We start from the raw sequence: 23,969 nt of genomic DNA, 5'->3' as shown, positions 1-23,969 counted from the left end.
GTTTAATTTATAAAAAGAAAATAAAAGACTAACATCCCATTACTTAAAATGACATAAAAAATAGACCTGTAAAGATTAATAAATAAATGGCCCTAAGATTCCCAACTTTTCTCCAATTATTTATTTAATTATTTATTTGTAGATTACATGGAATATGGATTATGGATTCACAAGTAACAAAAGATTTCCTGCGACTTAATAGCATGGAATATGGATTCACAAGTAAATTATGTTATTAAATTTTTATGAGAGAAAAAACTGTAACAATAATACTCGAACTACTATTGTTGTAATGCCACATAGTAAGAATTTCCCGTGAAAAAACCATCATATGGTGCCTCAACAATTGAATTTCTCTCTTGCTAAATGGTAAATAAGAAATGCAAACAAATTCTAAGCAGAAACTGCTTTTCAGTCAAAGACCAATATACAAATTTTTTTAAGTAAAACTCCTTTTTGTAAGGGAAATATCTAGATGAGAGTCTAAATGGAGAAGCCGGTAAGCAAATAGAGGGCCATATAAATTAGATTTCAGAAATATCTCTAACTCTGAAAAAAAAAAGAGGAAAAAGAAAAAGAAAAATGTAGTGAATGGCCTATTGAATAACTGAGACTAGCCTGCTGTTTATGCCAATCTTTGGTGCTAATATATCCTACCTTTTGTTGCAAGTAGCGAACTGATAGATGGAAAGTGGAAACCAGTATGAGGAAAGGTTAAGGTGATGAGAACTTGGAAAACAAACAGTATGTAAAGGGGAAAAACAGGGATAAAAGAAAAACATCAACCATAATTTAGTTGAGTTTTGTTCTAATATCAGTTAGCAAAAGAAATTAGCATTTCATTTATGAGATCTCGTACTAGATTCAACAAAATCACCTCAGCATTTCAAAAAGGTTTCCTCCTGTTGCTGCGCCTGCATAAACTTATTCTTGGGTAGTTATTAACATATGTCGCTGGTGTGCCGTATTTTACGTGTGATGGACCTACCCATCCGGAGTCGTCGAGCTGTGAGAGCGTCTAATAGGACAACCAAAGCATCCTCAATGGCTTCTGCCTGTTTATCCAACCCACAGGAGCTGAACTTTGGAAGAAGTTGCAGCTCAGAGAGGAGGCCAATAGCTGCTGCGGCTGTACAGGTACGATCCCATGATGGTTGGGGCCTGCCCAAAATGTTCCAAACAGGGTTGCTTACGTAATCAAATTAACCGTGACCGGGGATTTAGGATGGAAACAACAAGACAGTAAACCAAAAACAAATGAAGAGAAAAGATATTAATAGAGCCCTGTATCAGAACTTCATAATTTGTTCTGACTTCTCACCGAAGTTTATGCATTGTAGAAGCACCCGTGGCCAACGATATACACGGAATATCTTCTTCCCCCCATATTGACTTGGCTTGATCCTGCAGGCAATAAGACTGATTGTAAAACTCTCCAACTCGCATCTTCAGAAAATTTATGTTTAAAGGATATTCAATCCATTGGCTTGGAAATTTCTAAAGAGCACATATATTTGGGTAGCTCCATGCAGGTACACCCAATTCTCTTGATGCTTTGAGAACATTATCAAAAGTTCAAAATATACTTCTTCTTTCAATACAACCCTGAAGTTTAATATCTGTTTTGATTCATAATTATAATTGGCAGCTTTGTCCACTTTCTCCTACGGCCTCTTCAGTCACCTGGATCTCTTTAGACTTTCCAGGCATTTCCTTGTAATTAAAAATCTCAAATGTCCCCAAAGCTTCTTTCACAAAATTTACGCTTCCTTGAACAAATTCTTTTCCTCTTTCTGAATTCTTTTCATTTTTTGTTTTGCTCTCATTAAAATGACTCAAATAAGTATCGAAATCCTGAGCTTGAGATACAAGGCAACTTAAACATGGTGCATATCGATTAAATTTATAAATCTTGGATATTTTTTACTTAGAAGTAGAAGACCATAGAACATCTTGAAGGTTAAATAGATTTTTTGATAGGAAAACTACAATATTTACCTATTTAGTTACTCTCTTGTGGTAAGGGAGGGAGGATAGAAAGCTAACCTTTTACGCAAAATTAGAATTTTAAGGGAAAAAAGGGGGGAAAAAAAAAGAAACATTAGATTAAAGTACTACCTTGCGTTCTAGTATTACCGATAATAATGAAGCTTAAACAGAAATTGTTCCATTGAGGACTATATTGATGACTGAATACTTGTGGCATTAAGTTAGAAAAGTTGCTTGTATTGTAGCACTGTTAGTCTGTTATAGCAAAGAGCTGATTCATAACTTAAAAAAAAAAAAAAAAAAAAAGAGTAGTTCCAAACAAAGGCAGCAGAGCAAAGAAAATTGAGATGATTTACCTTCAATCGTCTGAACATTGCGGCAGAGTTGCTCCATGTACCATCAATCAGGATAAAGTTCAGGGTTTCATCTTTATTTGTCTGTGCAGCAGAATATCAGAATCAGCATCTAAATTAGAATCTTATTGGACACAAGGAACATATGAGGATTTTTTACTAAATACATAAAGTGGCATGAAAAGGGGAGAAAACTGGAACTCAACAATTTACAGCCTCCTATCATGCTGAAAAGAAACACTTAAATTTGTTGTAGTTGTACAATAAAATTGTACAAGTTCCTTTATAGTAACATCTAAAAGAGCTTTTTTTTCCAGTCAACAAAATACTTAGTATATCAACTAGGCTCTGTGTGACCAATGACCTGTCAACAGAAGGCCTGACCTGGGCAAGTCACGTCAAGCTCCGGCATAGTAGTTTCGTGATATAGACAATTTTATCTTGAAATATACATATACATATATATATATATATATATATATATATAAAACTTTGCATTGAAATCTTAAGTAAAAGGGACATGACTAGTTAGATGTTATACGTAGAACATGACAAGGCAGGATCGTAAAAATTGACTGTCTGCCATGTATTGAAATTATGAGAGGTCCACACTACACCAAGAATGGTAAATAGTTCACAAGAAAGAGGAAGATAAGATATGAGAAAGCCATATGTGAAGACAGGTTGACATTGGGAAATATTGAATGACACGGAAATGGGAAAGCCAATTCAGATAGGATACACGGTTCAAGCCCTCAATTGGTACTTTCACAATATGGTCCCCACAACCGATCATCCTATCTTTCTGAAAATGTGTCTACTTGCTGAGATAGAAGAAGGATACTACTTTGCGTTCTCATTTGCACAAGATAGCCTAGATGTTTCATATTCTCAAAATTAGTAATCAAATGCAAGATGATACAAAGATGAAACTCAAGCTGCAGATAATCCATGAAGAAACAGTAAGCATGTACAATTGTGATAAGAAAGAAATTCACCGTAGTTTCTGTGGATTCCAGGTTTACCGAAGACAATTGACTAAAAGCTTCCTGAACTGATTTGACCACTGCATTCTTATTCGGATAAAGGCACCAAACCTTGTGCTTTCCTGAATTCAAGGTGAAATTATTCAGCATTAGTTACTCTAACGGTCTAACTAAATATTTTACAGATAGGAATAACGTTGAATAAGTTTTTGTTAAAAATAAAACATTAATTTATCTCGGTACAGATAGATATCACACTATCCAACATGCAGTTATGGTTAGGCCCACAAGTTATGTAGATATTTTCATTTTTGAGCTCATTACTCATCAGCCATGGCCTTTTAAAACGTGTCTACCCAAGAAAGAAGCACAAATAACCTCCTCTTCAGGGTGATGGGAACAAGAAGCACTCATGTGGTATTAAGTGTCCTGTGTCAACCCCAGAACCACCTTCAAGTAGGCCTAAACTTTTTAACTAGGTGTTAGTACTAATATGATTTGCCAAGACCTGCTCTGATGCAAGTATTATCAATTTTGGCTCCACCGGCTTCACCAGTCTTTAACCATGTCTACACAAGTAAGAAACATCCGTCCCCTATACAACAACAACAACAACAAGCCTTAATCCCAATTTAATTGGGGAATAATTTATTCCCCTATAAGTGACAATAATTTATTCCTCCTAGGCAATGTGATGATCTAATTATGTGACTAATATACATACATAAGCACCATCAAAACTGCAAACTTTGAATTCATCGGAAGAAGCAAGAGTTCTAAATATACCCGCATGCTTAAATGCATTCCACATCATTTCCTCATGTTCAGCAATGCCAAAAAGGCACAGAGTTGCTACTTGAACACCAAATAACTGCCACAACAGCTTGCCAGTGTTATTCTGCCTTAAGAAATCCTGAAAAATGAAGTCTGTCATCTGACCGATTTCCAAACAATATTATTTAACTGATTAATGGATGATAGAAATTCCTGAACCTTGGGATGCATATACAACCAGAACCTCAATCCATTCCAAAGCTTGCAAGGCATGACTCTCAAACACATACAATCTTCATAAGGTAGCCAACACTGCATAGTACTCGAAGTCTTATAAAACATAGTGTGAAAAAGAGATATTCATGAGATCAAAAGTAAAGTAAGCTGTAAATGTGTTCATGCATAACCGTGACACATTCCGAGAGTGAGAGATGTGAAAGCAAAAAAAAAAAAAAAACAACACGTTTTTGGTTTACAATAACTCAACACCTTTTGACAAAGGTAACCCCTACTTCCAAGCAAGCGACATGCTATTTGTCGAGCTGAGAAGAATTGGAGCTTCTGTTCAGAATTTCCAAGAGCCTGATATGTTGCTCGGTGTTTCTTGTCCTCCTGAATTTTAAAAGTACCCTGAAATTTACACAAAATAAGGGATAAAAACTCACCAACCATTGAAATATGCTCAGTTGAATAGTAGTTATATAGCATGGTGCAAACAAGCGAAGGCACTCAAGAGAAGAAAACAAAAGGAAACAATATGCAGAAACAAACATAAATAAATGCTTGATATTCATAATGGAAATTTCAGTAGCAATCTTCCGCCCTCAAACAACTCAGAATACCCATTAATTTGAAGCAGATTCATCAACCACTATACAACCACTATCTGATGAAAACCATAAGACCGTTGATTTTGAGCATCAATTACTAGACTTACAAAAATTTTGCTCTTAAACCTCATTTATACACATTTTTCTGTATAACCCATCTTAAAAAATTTCCAATTAAGTCAAGAAGCGTGTCAAAATATATAAACTCATAAAAAATTAGACTTCTAAGTCACACACACTCACCGAAGCTTACTATTACATTTCATACATTTCAGTCTCGACATACATACACTGTGTTTTCCTCGGTTCTTTCAATCGTCATTTGGTAAATATTGGAAAATTGAGAACATATAAAACACAGAAAAAAAAAAAAAAAACAATAAACGCATTATATGAACATAAAAGCAGTAAAGTCCCTTAAAAGAACCAACCGCGAGAAGCAATTTCTAGACAATCACCTGGAGTTTGCCATGATGACCACCAAAGCTCATCTGGGCATCGATCTCTGTCTCCAAACTCTTGAAATCCTCGACGATTCTCGTGACCGCCATGGGAACAGGAGATGTGGTGCCCCAATCCTGCCATTCCCGCAACGTAATGAGAGACTGATGAGCTTCTTCACAGCCGTCGTTGCTTAAACGACAACGAGCTTCTCTCGAAGCAGACATGGAGAAGCGGTCGCGTAGAGTTCTGGGTTGGGAAGATTCCATGCGGGTCTTGCGTGAAAATGTTGGGCATTTGAATGCCAAGGAAATGAACAAGAGCGAGACCATGGTATTGGTATTTCATAGTAGGTTCATCTCTTTTTCTTTTTCTTTTTCGTTTTTTTACATTTTTTTTGGGGGTGGTTTATTATTATTATTATTATTATTATTAATTTTTAAGTTTAGGTGGTTTTTTTTTCCAACCGATAAATATCATGGAATACCACATTATTTGATTATCAGGATAAAATGGATTCGGTAATTTTTTTAAAGGGGAAATTTCAATTAATAATTAAGTCAATATACACTCCGAAATAGTTATAAATAACCACCAAATACAAAGTATTAGAGACAAAAATTAGATCTACTAATAAAGACAAATGAGGCACAAAAATAAATATGAGTGTTGAGTTTTAATGAAAAAAAGATCTACTCAGCACATTAACAATTAAAAGCGATAAAAGCTCGTTTAACAAAACCACAATAGTCCAGAGATAAAACTAGTCGACTGAGACCAAAAGATAAAGAGCACTAGGATCACTCACAACACCGTATAGGATCAAACCTAACAGAATAAACCTACAACCACCATAAAAAGGTGGGACGTCAACTTTCATTATTACGTGGCAAAAACATAAAAATCGAAATGGTGGAATCAACATCGCCTTTATTACATCAAAATATAAACTAAAAACGAAATAAAATTTTTCAATCATACAAAGAAGATCTTCGACAATAAGATGGCCACCAAGATCATAAAGGATATATCGGGGATGACCCATATGACTCCACCACCGACGTTGAGCGTTCATCCACTCACAACTCCCCCCTCCATAACCATCGTGGTAAAAAGAACGAGATCTTGAAACTATTTTATATTTTTAATAATATTAAATAAGAACCCTTTTAATAGAAAATTTAAATTTTAATTCAAATTTTGTGAAAGAGAATACCGTAATAAGAAATTTGGGGCTAAGTTTAGACTAATATAGAGGAATTCTTTTCCAAATTTGAGGATATTAAAAGTTTGTTTTTTTTTCCTAAAAAAAACATTGAGTTTAGTTTTTTTTTTTTTTCCTCCTTTTGATAAAGAGAGCTTGCGTGAATTTTTGGAAAGTTACCTAAATTTGGCAAACTAATCATTATTCTTTTCACCTTAAAATAAATTAGACTTATTTCGTCATTCACGTGCCAATTTCAACATATTTAAAGGATTAATTTCATAAATATCTTTGGCTTATTTCGACACTCTAAATTGTGAAAATAGCCCATTTCACTCTTTAAAGTATAAAAGTAAATTTAAAACACCTCTTGAATTATTGTTATTTTAAATGCTCTTTAAACTATATATTTTGCCTCTTAATCTTTTAATAAATTAAGGGATAAGTTGGCATAAAAATAATAATTTAAAAAGTAAATTAACTTGAAATTAATAGTTCAAGGGAATTTATAAAAATATAAGCAGTGTTACATTATTATTTTATTAATTTATAAATTTTAGAGGTATTTTAAATTATGGTGCATAATTTAGAGGGTGAAATGAACTTTTTTTAAAATTCAGTTGCCCTTTAAAATAAGGTACAAAATTTTGGGCATTTTTGAAATTAGATCCTATTTTAAAGCCCTTAGAAAAAAAATCCTGAACTATCAGAAGCATTTTCTCAAAACAGGGGGAGAAAATCAGAAGCATATTAACCCGTTACTTTCAACCTTCCTTTCGCTGTCTTCAATGGCGAAGCTACCGAAACAAGTCGCTCTCTCGTCTTCTCTTTCCAATCCAAGGATGTCCCTCTCTCCGCCGATGACGTCATCTTCGGCGATATCACTCTCCTGCCGTCGGAAAGTCGGTGCTTTTCCTGTATTCCGATCATTGAAAATCATCGCCCCTCTAATTCGATCAGTGCCGTTGTTGAATTGTAGAACGCGTAGTGTTGTTCGCCGAGTCGGCCGCATTGTCTCTGATGCTCGGGAAACCTCTGTAGATGGTAATTTCTTTTCTTTTCTTTTTTTTTTAATTGTGAAATTTGTTATTTTCGTTTTTGTTCCCTGTAGATAATGATCAGTGTGTCCCAAACCCAAATTCGAGAATTTGGTTCTATTTCTTTAATTCTCATTTCGTTCACTCGAGATTCAATTGCGCCATGTTGAGATTAATGTTCTCTGTTTTTTTTTTTTTTAAATTTTTGCCTATTTTTGGATTTGATATGTCTTCAAAGTTGAGTTCAACTTATTGAGAGTATTTAATTAGTTGGGGAACAAGTTATAGCTTCATGGAGTGAATTTGTTTTCTTAAGATAAACTTAACGGTTTTTTGGTCTCCTAGTTATGTTCTTGCACTGGAACTGTCTGAATAGCAAAGAATTAATTAGGTGAATTAATGTTAATTCATATATATATATATATATATATATAGCTATTCTATATGTGCTCTTCTTGTAATTTATTTAAGTATTCTGTAAAATAAAATCCTTGGCTGACATTTAACATTTGTTCACTTCTTTTAACACATGTGTGTTAAATTAAAGGAAAAAAAAAAAAAAAGTTCCTGGTAAACTAAGGAAAAAAAATCAAGGAAAGGACTTAGCATGATTCGATACTGCTTGGAAATAATAACTTGTCATGGTTATTGAGTATTCTTAAGTTCTGTGAATGAAGAGTTAGTGGGAACTTTCTGCTATGAGTATTATGATGACCACCTTATTGAGCTTAGATAAGGGCTAAAGGTGATAAATAATCACATGCTAATCAGAAGAGAAATGGTGTCGTTCACTATGGCGGAGAGTTCAATATGGTGCACATCTTTGGAAAACTTCTGCTAATGGTCCTCTGGAGTGGATGAAAGTGAATTCTGATGTTTCTATACCCAACATGATGCTGTTATTGTTAGAGACTTCCATGGTACGGTAAAGCTGGCAGCTACTCAGTTGGTTACCTCATTAGTGCCACTGGTTGCGGAGGCTCTGGCTATCCGTTTCTGTATGATCTGGGCTTGTAATAAAAGATGGAAGGCTATACCCTGCGGAAGTGATTTGGGCCTTGTGCCAAAGTATTGACTACCTCTCCACACCTATGCCCCTGGTTACTGAAGAACATTAATAGGGACTCTGTACTCCTCTCATCGTCCTTTATTGCAACTGATTATCAGTGGATTCCTGAGAACTCATGACCTTGATTAATGGTCTAGAGCCTCTGACTGCTTTGGCTGCTTAATTCAGATTATATCCCTGAAAATGTGTTTTTGAATGTTTGGGAGTGGTTTTCCCTCCCTTGACTCTTTTGTTGGGTATCTCTTTCTTCTTCTCGGCTTCCCTTTTCTTCCTTTGGTTCTGTTTTCCTTAGCTTGGTAGCTTGGCTGTTGTGGGGTTAGTAGGTGCTTTCGTTGTGTCTTTGCTGCTTGTTTGTGTTGGCTGGTGACACCAAAAACTGATCTTTGGTTTTGGTTGGATTGGAAATTCCAAGCATGTGCGCCAAAAATAGAGGTCTTTATTTTTTGGTAGTTAAGCCAAAAATAGAGGCCTATTGCTACCATAAAGCATCTTATGACTGCCATTTGTCAACTTGTTCCTTAGTCATCTCATTCGTCCCCTGTGCTAATACGTATCTTAGCTTAGGGTTACCATGTTTCTTTGTCACAAGAAATTTGACCCAAACAGAACTACCATAGATGGTCATACTCATACACTCTGTACATAAACAAGAAGTGATTTCTACATAACTTTACGTCGGTGTTTTTTAGCTGTACTGATTGAGCTCTATCAACTAGGCAATAGTTGTGTTATATGATGTTAAAATTACTCTGACCGTTCTTTTGCTTCTCACTCCTTGTTTAGTCTATGAGAAAGGCTGATTTATAGATTTATGTAGCGGACTATTGGTATCAATTTGTCATATTGATTATGAAATGCACCCCGACCTTTCCTTTATGTGAAATTGACTCTTTGCCCTCAATTGCAGTTACCACAGTTACGGATGCCACATGGAAATCTCTTGTTCTTGAGGCTGAGGGTCCTGTACTTGTAGAGTTTTGGGCCTCTTGGTGTGGTCCATGTCACATGAATCATCCTATAATTTGTGAACTAGCTAAGGAGTATACTGGAAAACTTAAGTGTTTCACGTTAAACACAGATGATTGCCCTTCAACTGCTAAGCAGTATGGAATTCGCAGCATTCCGACCACCATGATTTTCATCAATGGTGAAAAAAGGGACGCAATCATTGGTGCCGTCCCCAAAACTGCTCTAACTTCCAGCATCGCAAAGTTCTTATAGGAGAGAGCACAAAAAGTCTCTGCAGCCTTCTTCCACACTGTCTAAATCTTTTGATGTCTCTGGTGCTGTGAAGTTAAAACTTATCTCGCCGTAAAAACTTGAAGTTCTTGTATTTATTGTTATGTTTGGTTCAGTGATACATGTAAGCGTTGCTGAGATTTTCTTACCAATAGCAGTTGTGAAGGGTCTTCGGTGAAACTGATTTGCAAATTTTTCCAATGTCTTTTTTGATGAGTACGTTTCTACACAAGACTAAACAAGGATGCCAGTCCTCTCTTCTTCAAGCTTTTTTTATTTTCTCTGAATTTAGAACTTCTAATTTAACTGGTTCGTAGATGGGGTGATGAAATTGTATGGAGCTGAAAAGTAATGTCATTTCCTTTTCTAATAATGTCACTAGACTGCTTAAATTTGAATTCAGTAGTGGGAAGCCAGTTCCAGTTTCTTTAGAGTTAATTTTATTAAGTTCGAGATTCTTGTGAGCTGCGACATATCTATTCCATCCTATAAAAGTAGAATGCGTTTCGTACGTTTCTTCCTCAGAATTAGCCGTGTCAATTTTTTTTTTCCTTGGGCAGAGGAAATAATTTGGTGTGGTGCAATTCACCATGTGCAACACGTGTCAGCGTACGGTTGGTCAATTTCACATGTGGGCTCCGCACGGGTGAGCAGAGAACGTTAGATGTAATTGGCTTCCACGTGTCATCTTTCCATAGGGTAAATGAGCGCATAATCGTGAACCATGATGCATCGAAACACGCGTGAAAGAAGGCCGACAGCATAGACACGCGGTGTGCGCTCGTTGGATGGAGCGTGTAAGTTGCGGGCCCTACCTGCCACAGAACCCTACCGCGCCTGCCCCTCCGACGTCCCTCTGTCGACCCGTGTGCCACACGCGCCAATCCCAACCGTTCATCGCGGCCAAAAAAACACGGTTTTCTTTTTTATTATTATATAATTAATTATGTTTGTTTATTAATTTTTAACTTATTTGTAGTTCAATTTTATCCATTTTAACACCATTTTGCACCATGTTTTTGTTGCTATACTCGGATAAAAATACTATGAACAATTCGAATGAAAAAATTAACCAAATATACACTAGACTAAAATAAAATAAAATCACACCAAATTAAATTAAGAACAAATTAAACAAAACAAAATAAATGACACACAGATTTAATGTGAATACGAAATAGAAAAATAGAATAGTAACACATAGATTTACATGAATAATTAGCGCATATATACATGCGGGAATAATTAACAAAACAAGTCAATACTGGGGAGGCTCCGCCTCTGTACTCCCAACGAGATCAGTGGATAGGCCCGATTTCTCTACTACCACCACAGACCCTCAAAAAATTTTCATAATTAAAACTCCTCCGTATATGTCACACCGGGAACTTTTCGAGTCAGACCAAATAGAATTCAGGTCACTATACTCTAATACGTTTCTTTTGTGTCTTTTTCCCCTTTTGTTTCTTTTTTTTTTCCCTCAATAATTTGCATATCAGTTATTTTGAATAGATCACGTGTATGGCTTGAAATAATTCCCCTTTTCCCAATTATTATTATTATTATTATTTTTTATTTATTTATTTATTTATTTTCAAGTGATTTGTTGTTCGATTTTTAGCATTGTTTAGCGTCGAATTTTCGATGCTATACAGATAAAAATATATAAATAATTTGTATGAATTATAACTATTCTACTACCATATGCACAAATTGTCTGATACTACTCACATGAAAATGTTATGAATAATTCTAATAAAAAATAAATAAAAATGTGTTGAACTAAAATAAAATAAAATCACACCAAATTAAATAAAAAATAAATTCAAACAAAACAAAATAAAACAAATTAAAAACACAATAAAATAAGTTATAATCTTTTTTGGGTGAGAGGTATCCTTTATTTTCTTCTCACTTTTTTTGAAAAATAATTTATATAACTGTTATTTTTAAACAAATCACGCGCTAAAGACTAGTATTTTAAAAAGTCGTCTCACAATTACTTTGACTGTCACCCGTATCAAGACTGGTACTTTGATTAGCAACATGAGGAAACCAGCCAGAATCCAGTTCATAACCAACATTGAAAGACAATGGGCCAGTTTGGCAGTGCTGTAGATTTTAAAAAAATTATTATTAGTTGTGCTGAAAAAAAATAACTGTTACAAAAATCAGTAAGTGTTTGGTAAACTGTAATTATACAAGTATTGATTCATTAATTTTACTTCAAGGTGATTGCCGCACAATTTAAAAATTAAAATTGTCTTTAAGCTGCTTCTAATTTTGATTGTAAATTCTTCAAAAACTTTTTAAGAATCACTTTTTATGTTTTTACTAAACACAAATTTCAACTGTAAATGACTAAAAAATTGATTTTAGGTTTCAAAAATCACTACTAAACATACCCAATGTTTAGAAGGAAACTTACGGTGGTAGATGTAGTCTAGTCGTATAGCTTTTTAAAGGCTATTGAGGCTGCTGCCAAATAGTAGTTATGATAATAGGATCATGACTGAAAATGTCCATGACATTGTTGACATTTCTTAGATATCATCCATATTTTGAAATCTCAACGTGAATAATGAGGGGAAGATATTCTTCCTGACGTATTTATAAAACATCTGCAATGTCTAAAAAAATCAATAAAATTTGTGGTAAATATTCAGAATATTTTTAAAAATGTCCAAAAACCTTAGAATTTTTTTTTAATAAAAATCAATTTTGTAGCGCATTGTTTTCATATTTTTTCAATAAAATGTGACAACATGATTTAAATAAAAAGCAAATATGAAGACTTAATTAGTTTTTTTTTTTTAAATTTACTTTTTAAATAAACAATTTATAAAAAGATGTGGTGTGACTCAATTGAGTGAAACTGATGAAGATTTTATAGCCTTAAGTTTTGATTCCGTGAGTTTAGGAACAGAGCAAAGTTCATATGGCACTATTCATACATTTCTTAAATGGGATCTACTTCAGAAGTACAAAATCAAGATGGTTTGTATGATATATTAGTGTATCCTCCACCACAGATCAGTATTGAAGTGTAAAGAAAATATTAAGACAATTAGGGCGCGTTTGGAACTCATTTCAAAATGATTTTATTTTTTGTATGAAAATAGAAATTAAAACGTTTTCAATCTCAGACATAAATCATTTTTAAAAATGCGTTTAATAGTTTTATCAAGAGATTATTTTCAGTATAAAAAAAACCCATTAATGTCTCTCTCTCTCTGCTCAAGAGAAGAGAAAATGAAAAACGACTAAAATTCGTTTTTCATTTCTCTCTTATTTTACACTAAACCAAAAAATCATTTTCATTTTCATTTTTTTGTCTTTAATTGTGCTAAACGTTGTTTTAAAATCGTTTTCATTTGTTCTTTTTCGAAAAACGTAAAAAATAAAAACAAGAATAATTCCAAACACGACATTAGTTTTTAAAAAAATTTAACTTTTAAAATAAACTATTTATAAAAAGACGTAGTGTGACTTGATTGAGTGAAATTGATGAGGATTTTATAGCCTTGAGTTTTGATTCCGTGAGCTTAGGAACATAACAAAGTTCATATGGCTATTTATATAGTTCTCACATGAGATCTACTTCAAAAGTGCAAAACCAAGATGGCTTATAATTATATATTAGTGTATCCTCCACCACGTGTCAGTGTTGAAGTGTAATTATATATCCCTGAACTAGTCATCAAGTTTGACAAACCAACAGTATCCAATTTATGGGTTAATAATAGGAAGAGATTAAGAGACATACATGTGGCACATCAACAACTACATCTAGAATTATTTAAGGATAATATCTTGGCAAATGTATTATTTTGATCAAGATCAGAACCTACCTAATACTTTTTCACCTGCTAGAAACTCGTTTTGGTATCGAAAGCACTTTAAGTGAGTGTGTATTTTATTATGTTTGATAGTTAATTTCTATGTAGTATATTGAATTATTGTGCCTTGTTTATAATGAGTATATAAAATTATTTTTGAATCATAATCCATATATAATTTTGATAATTTCCTACTATATTATTCAACATAACTCTAATATTCTAATACAAAACATATTATTTTTGTTATTTTAGTAGTTTAAATTAAGTAATATTGATTGTTTTAACATTTTGTACAATTTTAATAAAAAAATTTATAGTTTTTTCAAGGTATTCATTTTTTTCCGGAATATGTGTCATCAACATTTCCATTGACATTATCAACAAATCAAAACTTCGAGAACCCCATCGACACTGACATTTTCATCTATGAATAAGATAGAGAAAATGCTAAATGTGCGACCTCAGTATTGCAAGTGCACATTCTAAACCGTATGCTCGTGCGATCTTTATTGTAGGACTCATAGATTTGACAACTTAGATCGTCCGCTCGTAAATACGTTCAGCATTTTCTCATGCAATTCTTGTGTTGTTTTATGACATAGTAACACGCTAGAACATTTTCGTGTATCATCTAACTGGAGATAAACGGTAACAATTATAAAACATAGGTCTTTTGTTCCACAAGATCATAATCTATATTGCAGTAAAAATTATGCATACACGGTATTTTTGTCTATACCACAGGTATTTTTGCCCTCTCAAAAATGAAACACGGAATACTCTAACATCAGAAGTTACCAAAGAAAAATTGAGTTCAGAATTATGATCTTCCAAGAGATTGCGCGCTCAATCCTTTTCCATGTTAATATTTGTTCTACGGTGTTGATTACTCACATTGCAAACGTGTTATGTGTGTGTGTGTATATATATATACAAACGTGTTATGTGTGCTTTTCTGCAATCTCAAAATGTAACTTTTTGTTTTTGTTTTTTGTTTTTTTTTTCTGAATGAAAAAGGGGATCAGTGATTTCAAGATGCAACTTAAAACATCTTTAAGTACCCAAATGACCTTCTTACTTACTGGAATCCATCATCCAAATTAGTCCAATCCTTAAAAAAGCCTCATAAGCTGATCGCTTGAAGTTGGTATTATAATTATTTAATTAACTTGTACCCTTGACCGCTTAAATAATTAGATATATATATATATATATATATATATATATATATATATGAGTGTAGTTTTAATGGTTATACATATTAATGAGTTTTTAATGTGTTTCAAAAATTAAAAAATCACATCCATTTACATATATATATATATAACCGTTTATATATTTTAAAAATTAAAAAAGTTATTTGTATGTTTGTTTTAAAAGTTTTGTATGGTTTAAATTATAATTTTTTAATTTTGTTATATTATTTTTATTTTATAAAAAATTTAAATTTTAACTGTTAAAATTATAAATTTATAATTTAAACTCATGAATTAAACGACTCAAATAACTCAAGCTAGCTAAGATTATAGATGTTTCAGAGAGTTGACTAAAAGACTTCCTTCCTATCTTACATATTTGACGTAGATTTCATGATTTGCAGGAACGAGTTTTGCCATTGAACCATAGCGCCGAAGTTATTGCAGGCGCTATTACAAGTGAGTATAAATTAATATCATATTTTTTTATTAAAAATATATACGAGAGATGACAATTAGCAAACCAGAAATATGTATATACAAACGAACAAGGAAGGTTGACGGGAAGTTAATAGAAATGTCGTTGAGTACGTAGAAATTGTGTTAATTATATATTTAGTTTATAAATTTAAAATAATAATTTAAAATTATATTTAATTTATGTATATCTTTTTATAAAAAAATATTATAATAAATTTTGAATCATGATTCAATTATAGGTCCTGTTCACTTCGTTGATTCGAGTTTTTCTACAGTAAAAAACTCTCATAAATAATCACATTTAATTTTTTTACTACAGTAAAAAGCTCTCATATAAAATCACATCTCAACTCGAATTCTAAACTCAAATCAACGAAATAAACGAGGTGTTAATAACTAAATAAGTATCGTTAAAGTAACCACGGTGTTGGTCAACTTTGCAAATTTGTTAGGCTAAACCCATCCCTAATTCGCATTACTGAATAGGGATAGAACAACATGGGAAAGATAATACTCGTTGGGATTTGGGATAGGGACGGGCCCCACTTTCTCTTTTCTGGAGAATCATGTGCGTCAGAATCATAATTACCTGCCACTGTAGAAAGTGATGATCCCAGACTGAATTGGGTCTCTTCCTTGGTCGATTGTCCGTCTACGTGATTCGCACCGAATAAAATGAAATATAATAATAATTAGATATGGGAACGGAGATAAGAACAAAATTTTGTCCTCAAAATTTTTGTCCTCAAATTTTGTCCCCACTCCTCTACGCCCCGTCCCCGTCGTGAGATATATATATATATATATGTTATTGTCAGGTTAGTGTCTGAAATCGGTTTTAAAAGAGTTGCTATTTCTTGTTTTTTAAGAAGTTACTGTTTTTTTTGTTCCCGGATGATAATTATTATGAATTTATAATTAAGTGTTTTGTGTAAAATTTTATGTGTTAAGAAAAAAATGTAGAAAAATAATACTTTCTTTTAAGAGAAAAAGATAAAAATGAGGTGAGAGATAGATAAATAATGTAAAAGATTTTGAATAAAAAAATTTATTAAATGTATAATTTTAAATATACTCCAATCAGCAATATAGTAGAAGAAAATCGTGAAACAAGCGATTTCTTGATTTATCGAAATAGTTACATTATTACTCAAAAGAAAAAGTTATATTCTATGATCCTAAATCGATTAAATAAAATGCACTCATTGAGGAATATAGATTATAGACTTTAAATTTCATCTTTTTTTTTTTAAATATTTTTAAAGTACACGTTCTCCACAAAACAAGTGCACCGAATTCCCCTCATTGAGGAATATAGATTATAGACTTTAAATTTCATCTTTTTTTTTTTTAAATATTTTTAAAGTACACGTTCTCCACAAAACAAGTGCACCGAATTCCCAAAAAAAAAAAAAAAGAAAACCCTCAAAACTTTAATATATAAGGATTAAATAAGGAACGTGTAACTTACTCACAACGTGTTGCAAGCTTTCTATTCACCTATTTGTCATAGGTTGTTATATTTTTAAATTACACTTAAAAAAAAAATTAGTTACCCTAGTGCAACCTGTAGTTTTATGGTATCTTTATTTTTATATTTGTTTTTATTATTATTGATAAAGATTTTTGTGCCCCTCAATTTTGAAGACATTCTCAATTTGCTCATTTAACTTTAAAAATTCTCATCTTATCTATTAAATTTTGAACTATTCCTATTTAACCCTTTTTATTATAATTTTTGGTAAAATCAGACGGAAAAGAGGAAATTAAGTGTGGTAATGTGATTTTTATCTTTTTTTTTAACAAAAATCCAAATGAAAAAGTCAAATAATTCCGTTATTTTATATATTTTTATATGTTTTTAACATAAATTACAGCATAAAAAATTAGGTGAGAATAATTTAAAATTTAAAAGATAAAATGAAAATTTATAAAGTTCAAATAGTAAATTAAGAAGGATTCTAAATTCATCTACATCAATGATAATAATCTTATTAATGAGTTGCACTTTTTTACCATCGGTTTCAACCTTTCACAATCCGTCACGCCTATTTGCAATAGGTTCCAACTTGTGATAATAATCCTACTAATAAGTTGCACTTATTCACGATAAGCAGAAAAAAAAGTTGCACTTATTCACAATCGGTTGCAAGTTGCAACCTTTCACAATCCATCACACCTATTTGCAATAGGTTCTAACTTGTGATAATAATCATATTAATGAGTTGCTCTTATTCACAAATCGGTTGCAACCTTTGACAATCCATCACACCTAATTGCAATAGGTTCCAACTTTTAAATTACACTTATATGATCTGATTAGCCAAAAAAAAAAAAAAAAAAAAAACTAATATGTTTCAGTTTGCAATACGCCCATCCAAGAAACCCAAAATTATTTTTTCCTAAAAAAAACCCAATTATTACATTCTCAAATAAAAAAAACAACAATTATTATCCAATTTATCATTTTTTTAAAAAGCACAAAATTCCTTTTTTATTATCTTGATAAACTCTTTTGTGACACTTTTTTTTATTTGTTACCGAATTTTATATCCTTCTCAGCTTTTTTTTTTTTTTTCTCTCTCTCTCTTTATTTGAGGAAGTTTCAGTTTCTTCTTCGAATAATAAGGTGATAGCGGTTTCCATAAAAGTTATCAACGATAACTGTCTGAAAGATTATAATAAATACATAAAGAGGTTACATTTATTTTTTTAAGAATAAACAGGTTACACGATGAGCAATAATAATAATAATAATAATAATAATAATAAATAGGTTACATTTACTATAAATTACCTTTTTTTTGAGAATATTATCAGATTACTTTTTGTCTAGTGTTTTTTTTTTTTTTTTTGTAGGAATTCATTTTAAGTTTTTATCTCATTTGCGATCAAAAATCTTTTTTTGTTTGTTTTTCAATAAAACTCGTTTTAAAATTCCCGAAAAATTTTGTGATTCAAAATATCTTTATATATATATTTTTTTATAAATTTTTATCGAACTACCCGTAAGTAGATAAAAATTCATCAGCCAATAATAATAAAGACAAAAACAAAAGAAATCTAGAAACTGAGGATATAATAAATAATAATTAAAAAAAGCAAAAAAAACAAAAGTAAGAGCATCAAGTGGATACCCACGTAAGCAACGGGAGGATGGAGAATAGCATATCAAACACGCGCCGCGAGAAAAAAAAAAAAAGCTTTTTAAAAAAAAAAAAAAAATAGAAGCAGAAGCTTTACGGAATAACAATTATTAGTAATGATATCTAATCACATTAATTAATTAATAATAAATAAACTAATCTGTATTTATCTATTAAAGAACGGAAGAAGTGTCATATGTTTTGTCCCTATAAAAATCTGAATGGCTAATCCCTTTTTCCTCTCATCCTCTCCATTTTCTCACTCTCTTTTCTCTCCCATCCGCCATTGAAACCTCTCCCACCAAACCTTCTCATCATTCTACGCTTCTTCACACCACTCTATCTACTAATCGGTACGCATTCATCTCTCTCTTCTCTTTCTCTCTCTATTCATATATCTATATGTATACATATATCTGTTTCTCTCTCTATATATGACACGATTATGCACCGACACAAATTTCTGTGTTTGCTATATCTATCTGACACGCACAAGCAGGAAGAATACCTGAAAACATTTATGTATGTGGTGGATTGGAGAAAGAAATTGTTGTTTTGTTATTATAGAAATGTCGTGGTGTTGTTTTGCTCTTCGGCGAGAGATTCTTAGAGGTTTAGAACTGATATTTGTCCGATTTATTAACTTAGGATCGTCGATTCGAGTTCTAAATTTAAGTTGAGATGCGATTTTATGTGAAAATTTTTTACTAAAGAAAGTTAGATCTCACTGTTTCTTAGAGTTTTTTATCGTAACAAAATTTGAATTTTAATATCGAATCGGTGAATTAACGGGGCTTAAAAGCCTGAACAATCGAGTTTTTGGTGCTTAGAACTTCTTTCTTTTTTTTTTTCCCGTCATCTTCTTCTGAACAAGGTGTTCTTCTCTGGTTCTCGAGTTTTCAGTGCTAAAGCGTTGAAAATTGAGTCACATGAGATGATCGGGTTTTCTTACCCCTCTGAAATAGTTGGTTGTGCTTTAGATTTTGATCTTTCCAGGCTTGAAGAGTCTAAAATGAGTTTTTTTTTTTTCCTCCCTCTCTCTTCTCTTGAGAATTTTTTTGTCCAATTATTAACCAGCCGTTTTTTCAAGAGGATTTTCTCAACTTGTTGTTTTCGTTCTTAATCTTTCTGGCAATAAATATACTAAATTTTTGCTTGTTTAGAAAAAGAAAGCTTTCCATGAGGGAGAAGGTGATTAGGGAATCTTTTATTTGATTGCCTACACGCATTGTTTCAGACTCTTTGTGGATCTTATATTTGGCTTTTTATAATATCTATGCTTCGGTTTCAAGTTTGTTTGCTCTTTTCATCTTCGAATCCACAAAATCATTTCGATTTCCTTTTCTTGTTAAGCGTTTGAGATTTTGAGCGTCCGTGCATCTTGAAAGACCATTGTTTGATTAAAACTTGGTATTCACTTCTTTTTTGTGCGTTGTGTGGTTGCTTTATAATATAGATCATAGTTGACTTTCGTTGATTTGCATTACTTTGGTGTCCTGTTGAAAATCTTTCTTTAGATTTGGATCTTAAGTGAAATACTTTTGAGTTTCCATCATAGTAGTTGAAGAAATAATTGAATTAAGGAGAAAACAAGTAATTTTAGTTTATCATCTGTTAGCTCAGGCATACAAGTGATGTACAAATTCCAAAAATTCTAGTATTGTTGGCTGCCTAGTAAAATTATCTTTGAAAGTATGAGAATTTTTTTTTTCCCCTGCTAAAAGGAATCAATACATGTTTTTCAACTACGACATGTTTGCTGGTGTGTTATTGAAGAATAATGATTAAGTTAGGTTTACCCTCCTTTAATAGTTGAACAAGACAGCTCGTTAGTTGGGATGCTGTACAACATAAAGCTTTCACACAATTAATATGGATTCATATTTTGGCAAGTTCCGTTCACCAGAAACCTGTCTGGTTTTGTCAAATTTTCATGAGCACATGGTATTAAACGTTTGTTTGTCTAGATGTTTGGATCTGGTTATTCTCCCTTCAGTGGGGTCTCGTAGAGTTAAGACGTAATTTATTTTTGTGGTACTTCAAGTGGAGCACTGCATATTTTTCAGGTTTAGATGTGGACTGCTTAAAATTTGAGAATTCACTTTGATTTCAAGAATAAAATAGATTTACGGCAAGGGTTAGGTACAACGCATCTAAATTCTAAGTTTTATTGGAATATTATTTTTTTTATTTCATGCGCGATTGAATATAGTGGAATTCCATCTCGGTGCCTCTTTTAAATCTACAATCTTTAATATTCGGTGTCGACTTGTTTTGTTTAAGCATACGTGAATACCTAGAATGGATAGATCATGAGAATCAGTCTCAGAATGTTTATAGTATTTCTAGAAGGGCCAATCGTAATTAATGAGCTCTTAATGAATTGTCTATTTCTCACGTTCTGATTGGGTTTAGCAGAGCAGGCCCCAATATTCATTAATTTCTTCCAATTGCCCTCTTGGGGACCATATTTGATAAAAGTATTACCATTTTTAGATCTAATATTAATTCGAGAGTTGGTGGGGCAATAGACTTTTTCTCAACGGGTTTGTTAAGTGTCAAATAGTAATTTAAGAGCTTCTATTTAGCATTTTGGATGTTCTTGATGAATTCACATTCATACATGTCACTAAGCTTAAGATCTTCATTTATTTATATATTTTAATGGGAAGATCTTTAATTTTTCTAACACAATTGTTTCTTGAATATCTCAGATTCGGCAGCTTAGCATAATAAAATGGCTCTAGACCAGTACTTTGAAGAGGCCATGCCTCAAAACAACTCCATGGAAGAAACTAAATCTTCCTGCCAGAAGTGGAAATCTTTCTCCAAAGACGGGGATAACAATCCTTCCACTGGCTTTGACTGCAACATCTGCTTAGACACAGTGCACGATCCGGTGGTCACGCTATGCGGTCACCTATTCTGCTGGCCCTGCATTTACAAATGGCTCCATTTCCAGAGCACCCAAGAAGAGCAACAACAGCAGCAATGTCCCGTGTGCAAAGCTGAAGTCTCACAAGCCTCTTTGGTCCCTCTGTACGGCCGTGGCCAAACCACAAAGCCCTCTAAAGGCAAGGCTCCAAATCTTGGCATAGTCATACCAAAAAGGCCTCTCGGTCCCTTTTATGGCGTCGACTCACCTAGTGTATTAACAAGTCCGCACATGAGTCAGCAATTTTATCGCTATCCTCATCAGTCACAACTAAACAGTTCTCGTCGGGGCAGTCACGCTCCCTCACCGATGCTGAGCCCCAGCGGCGTCGCGACGAACCTGTTTGATCCCACCATTGGAATATTCGGCGAGATGATATATGCACGGGTGTTTGGTAATTCGATTACAAATCTCTACACCTATCCAAATTCATACAATCTTGTGGGGAACGCTAGTCCAAGAGTACGAAGGCATGTAATGCAGGCTGATAAGTCGCTCGGCAGAGTCTGTTTTTTTCTCTTCTGTTGCTCAGTTCTGTGCCTTCTTTTGTTCTGAGTAGCTTTTATCTTTTTGTCATCGGTTGTATTTACACATGTAAAAATTACGAGTCTAAAGAGTAATGGAAAAAAAAAAAAAACTTGGAACGATTTTCCGATGTTATACGTCCTGTTATGCAATTGCCATTCCCAGTTTAGTGCGAGTTTCGGGTTTTTTTTTTTTTTTTTTTTTTTTTTTTCTTTATAGGAAAAGGGGAAGTCCTTTGTGGCATTTATATTTTAATTAACAATAACTTTATGTTTTTTTAAAGGTAACTAACAATAGCTTTATAAACATATACTAATAAAAAAAAATTATCCTTTGGCCATCGATGTTATATCTTTTCAAGTTATTGGATTGTCTTGCATTTTAGTATTTTTACAATATAGAAGAGACCAATATGTGTTTAAAAAAATAGGCATCCTTCATAACTTAAGTCATATATATTGTTATAATATTTTTTCTCATATAAATTTAAATTTAATTTTTTTATTACAGTATTTTTTTCTCACATATACAATATAAGTCATGATTTGAATTGTGTAAATAAATACACTATGAGAAGATAAACCCAAAATTATATTATTATTGATTCAAAATAGTGTACCCTAAAGTTATATTATAACTTCTTTTTTTTTAATTAATAATTTGCAGCGTGCAAGAGTTCTCCACATGATATAATAAATAGTAGTTTTCTAGTTGATGGCCCGCAAGTGATGTACATATGAGACTCTGCGCTAAAAGCATGTCTCAAGCAAATCACCAACGTTAGGTCAACATCAATGAGACAATGACTCTCAGAGTCTGTTCACACGTATTATTATTATTATTATTATCATTTTTTGGAATCAACTTTGTGGTCCCTTACAGACACGACAATAGGAGATAGTTATCGGCTTTACGGTTCTCGTGGTGAAGATAAGATTACGGAGCATTTAAAAGTGGAATAAATAATCAATTCAAGAGACGATGATATATGATTAAACCCGAGAAAGGGTAAAGATTTTCAAACTAAAAAGTGGTAAATAGGAACATATACCATTTTGTTTGGAGTGCCTAGTAGACCCATAGTTTGATAAACGTATCTTTCAAATGATATGTGAAATAAAAAATAATGAAAAAAAAAAAAACATATTGCCAGGAATGAGGAGAAGGCGGAGGCGGTGGAGTTGGGTGGAGTTGGCAGCAGCAGATGGATGGGGGCGGTGGAGAAGCATCCAAGAAAAGAGTCCGATTTCATTTTGGGGGCCACTTTTAATATAAGGGTTCAATACAGTCAAAAATCACAAGTTTAAGGACTGATATGTCAAAATTAAAAGTTCAAGAACAAAAATGTCACTTTACCTTAAGTTTAGAGACTGACAATACCAACAATCTTTTTTAAAATTGATACAGAAACTTGACTCAAACGGCATATAAATAAACTCCACTTTTAAGATTAAATAAACTTATACATAAAATTTGCGTGACTCCGAATCCAAAAACTACAACGTAAATAAATAACTTATATTCTGAATATTGCCCATTCCAATTAGGCATAGGCGAGAATTTATTTAGTTCTTTGTATTAGGGGGGAAAAAACGTGTAATAACAGAACTGTACGTTGATATAATATTGAAGGGTTCACGCATGCTTGCTTTGATACACATGCCCATATAGAAATTTAATTTACATTAGATTCCCACCAACAACGTGTAACACCAGGGTGTTTAAAAAAAAAAAAAAAAAAGGAAAAAAATTTAATGTACGCTTATCTTTAGTGAGTGAACTTTTCCAAGTGAAACATGGAAAGTTCAATTATTTAAGATTTCGTAAAATTGTGTATGATAGTGCTTTTGAATAGTTATTAGGGAGAAAGAGAGAAATAGACTAAGACTTGATATGAATTAAAATTAATAGACTAATAGTTTA

The 23,969-nt window shown here is 32.6% G+C and overlaps 3 protein-coding genes across 4 annotated transcripts; 2 read left to right on the top strand and 1 right to left on the bottom strand.

Moving 5' to 3' along the window:
• Positions 1–770: 770 nt before the first annotated feature.
• On the bottom strand, positions 771–5,735 carry LOC21393132. 2 transcript variants are annotated; one of them, XM_024174656.1, is made up of 8 exons: positions 5,391–5,735; positions 4,592–4,732; positions 4,322–4,414; positions 4,115–4,241; positions 3,341–3,450; positions 2,346–2,426; positions 1,322–1,404; positions 771–1,161 (listed from the first exon to the last, which is right to left on the bottom strand). In XM_024174656.1, the coding sequence occupies exons 1-8, from the start codon at positions 5,703–5,705 to the stop codon at positions 942–944; spliced, it is 1,170 nt and encodes a 389-aa protein (XP_024030424.1). In that variant the 5' UTR covers positions 5,706–5,735; the 3' UTR covers positions 771–941. The 2 variants fall into 2 exon arrangements, with proteins under 2 accessions (XP_024030424.1, XP_024030425.1); XM_024174657.1 differs by lacking the exon at positions 771–1,161 and having other exon boundaries at positions 1,318–1,404.
• Positions 5,736–7,302: 1,567 nt separating this feature from the next.
• Positions 7,303–10,265, top strand: LOC21393131 (thioredoxin). The gene is made up of 2 exons (XM_010111907.2): positions 7,303–7,621; positions 9,591–10,265. The coding sequence occupies exons 1-2, from the start codon at positions 7,366–7,368 to the stop codon at positions 9,902–9,904; spliced, it is 570 nt and encodes a 189-aa protein (XP_010110209.1). The 5' UTR covers positions 7,303–7,365; the 3' UTR covers positions 9,905–10,265.
• Positions 10,266–18,783: 8,518 nt separating this feature from the next.
• On the top strand, positions 18,784–22,181 carry LOC21393130 (E3 ubiquitin-protein ligase RMA1H1). Its single transcript, XM_010111906.2, has 2 exons — positions 18,784–18,939; positions 21,301–22,181. The coding sequence occupies exon 2, from the start codon at positions 21,324–21,326 to the stop codon at positions 22,074–22,076; it is 753 nt and encodes a 250-aa protein (XP_010110208.1). The 5' UTR covers positions 18,784–18,939; positions 21,301–21,323; the 3' UTR covers positions 22,077–22,181.
• Positions 22,182–23,969: the final 1,788 nt, after the last annotated feature.

Source organism: Morus notabilis, unplaced genomic scaffold (assembly GCF_000414095.1).
Source record: "Morus notabilis unplaced genomic scaffold, ASM41409v2 Scaffold832, whole genome shotgun sequence".
NCBI classification, from domain to species: Eukaryota; Viridiplantae; Streptophyta; class Magnoliopsida; order Rosales; family Moraceae; genus Morus; species Morus notabilis.
The sequence above is the reverse complement of the archived record's forward strand: the minus strand, read 5'-3'. Positions and strand labels throughout refer to the sequence as shown.

Excerpts from the sequence above, each read along its gene's own strand:
- LOC21393132 (XM_024174656.1), bottom strand. The coding sequence starts at position 5,705 with ATGGTCTCGCTCTTGTTCATTTCCTTGGCATTCAAATGCCCAACATTT. Across the intron at positions 4,733-5,390 it reads GTCATCATGGCAAACTCCAG|GGTACTTTTAAAATTCAGGA; the intron begins GTGATTGTCTAG and ends TGTAAATTTCAG. Across the intron at positions 1,162-1,321 it reads TCTACAATGCATAAACTTCG|GCCCCAACCATCATGGGATC; the intron begins GTGAGAAGTCAG and ends CATTTTGGGCAG.
- LOC21393130 (XM_010111906.2), top strand. The coding sequence starts at position 21,324 with ATGGCTCTAGACCAGTACTTTGAAGAGGCCATGCCTCAAAACAACTCC.
- LOC21393131 (XM_010111907.2), top strand. The coding sequence starts at position 7,366 with ATGGCGAAGCTACCGAAACAAGTCGCTCTCTCGTCTTCTCTTTCCAAT. Across the intron at positions 7,622-9,590 it reads TCGGGAAACCTCTGTAGATG|TTACCACAGTTACGGATGCC; the intron begins GTAATTTCTTTT and ends CCTCAATTGCAG.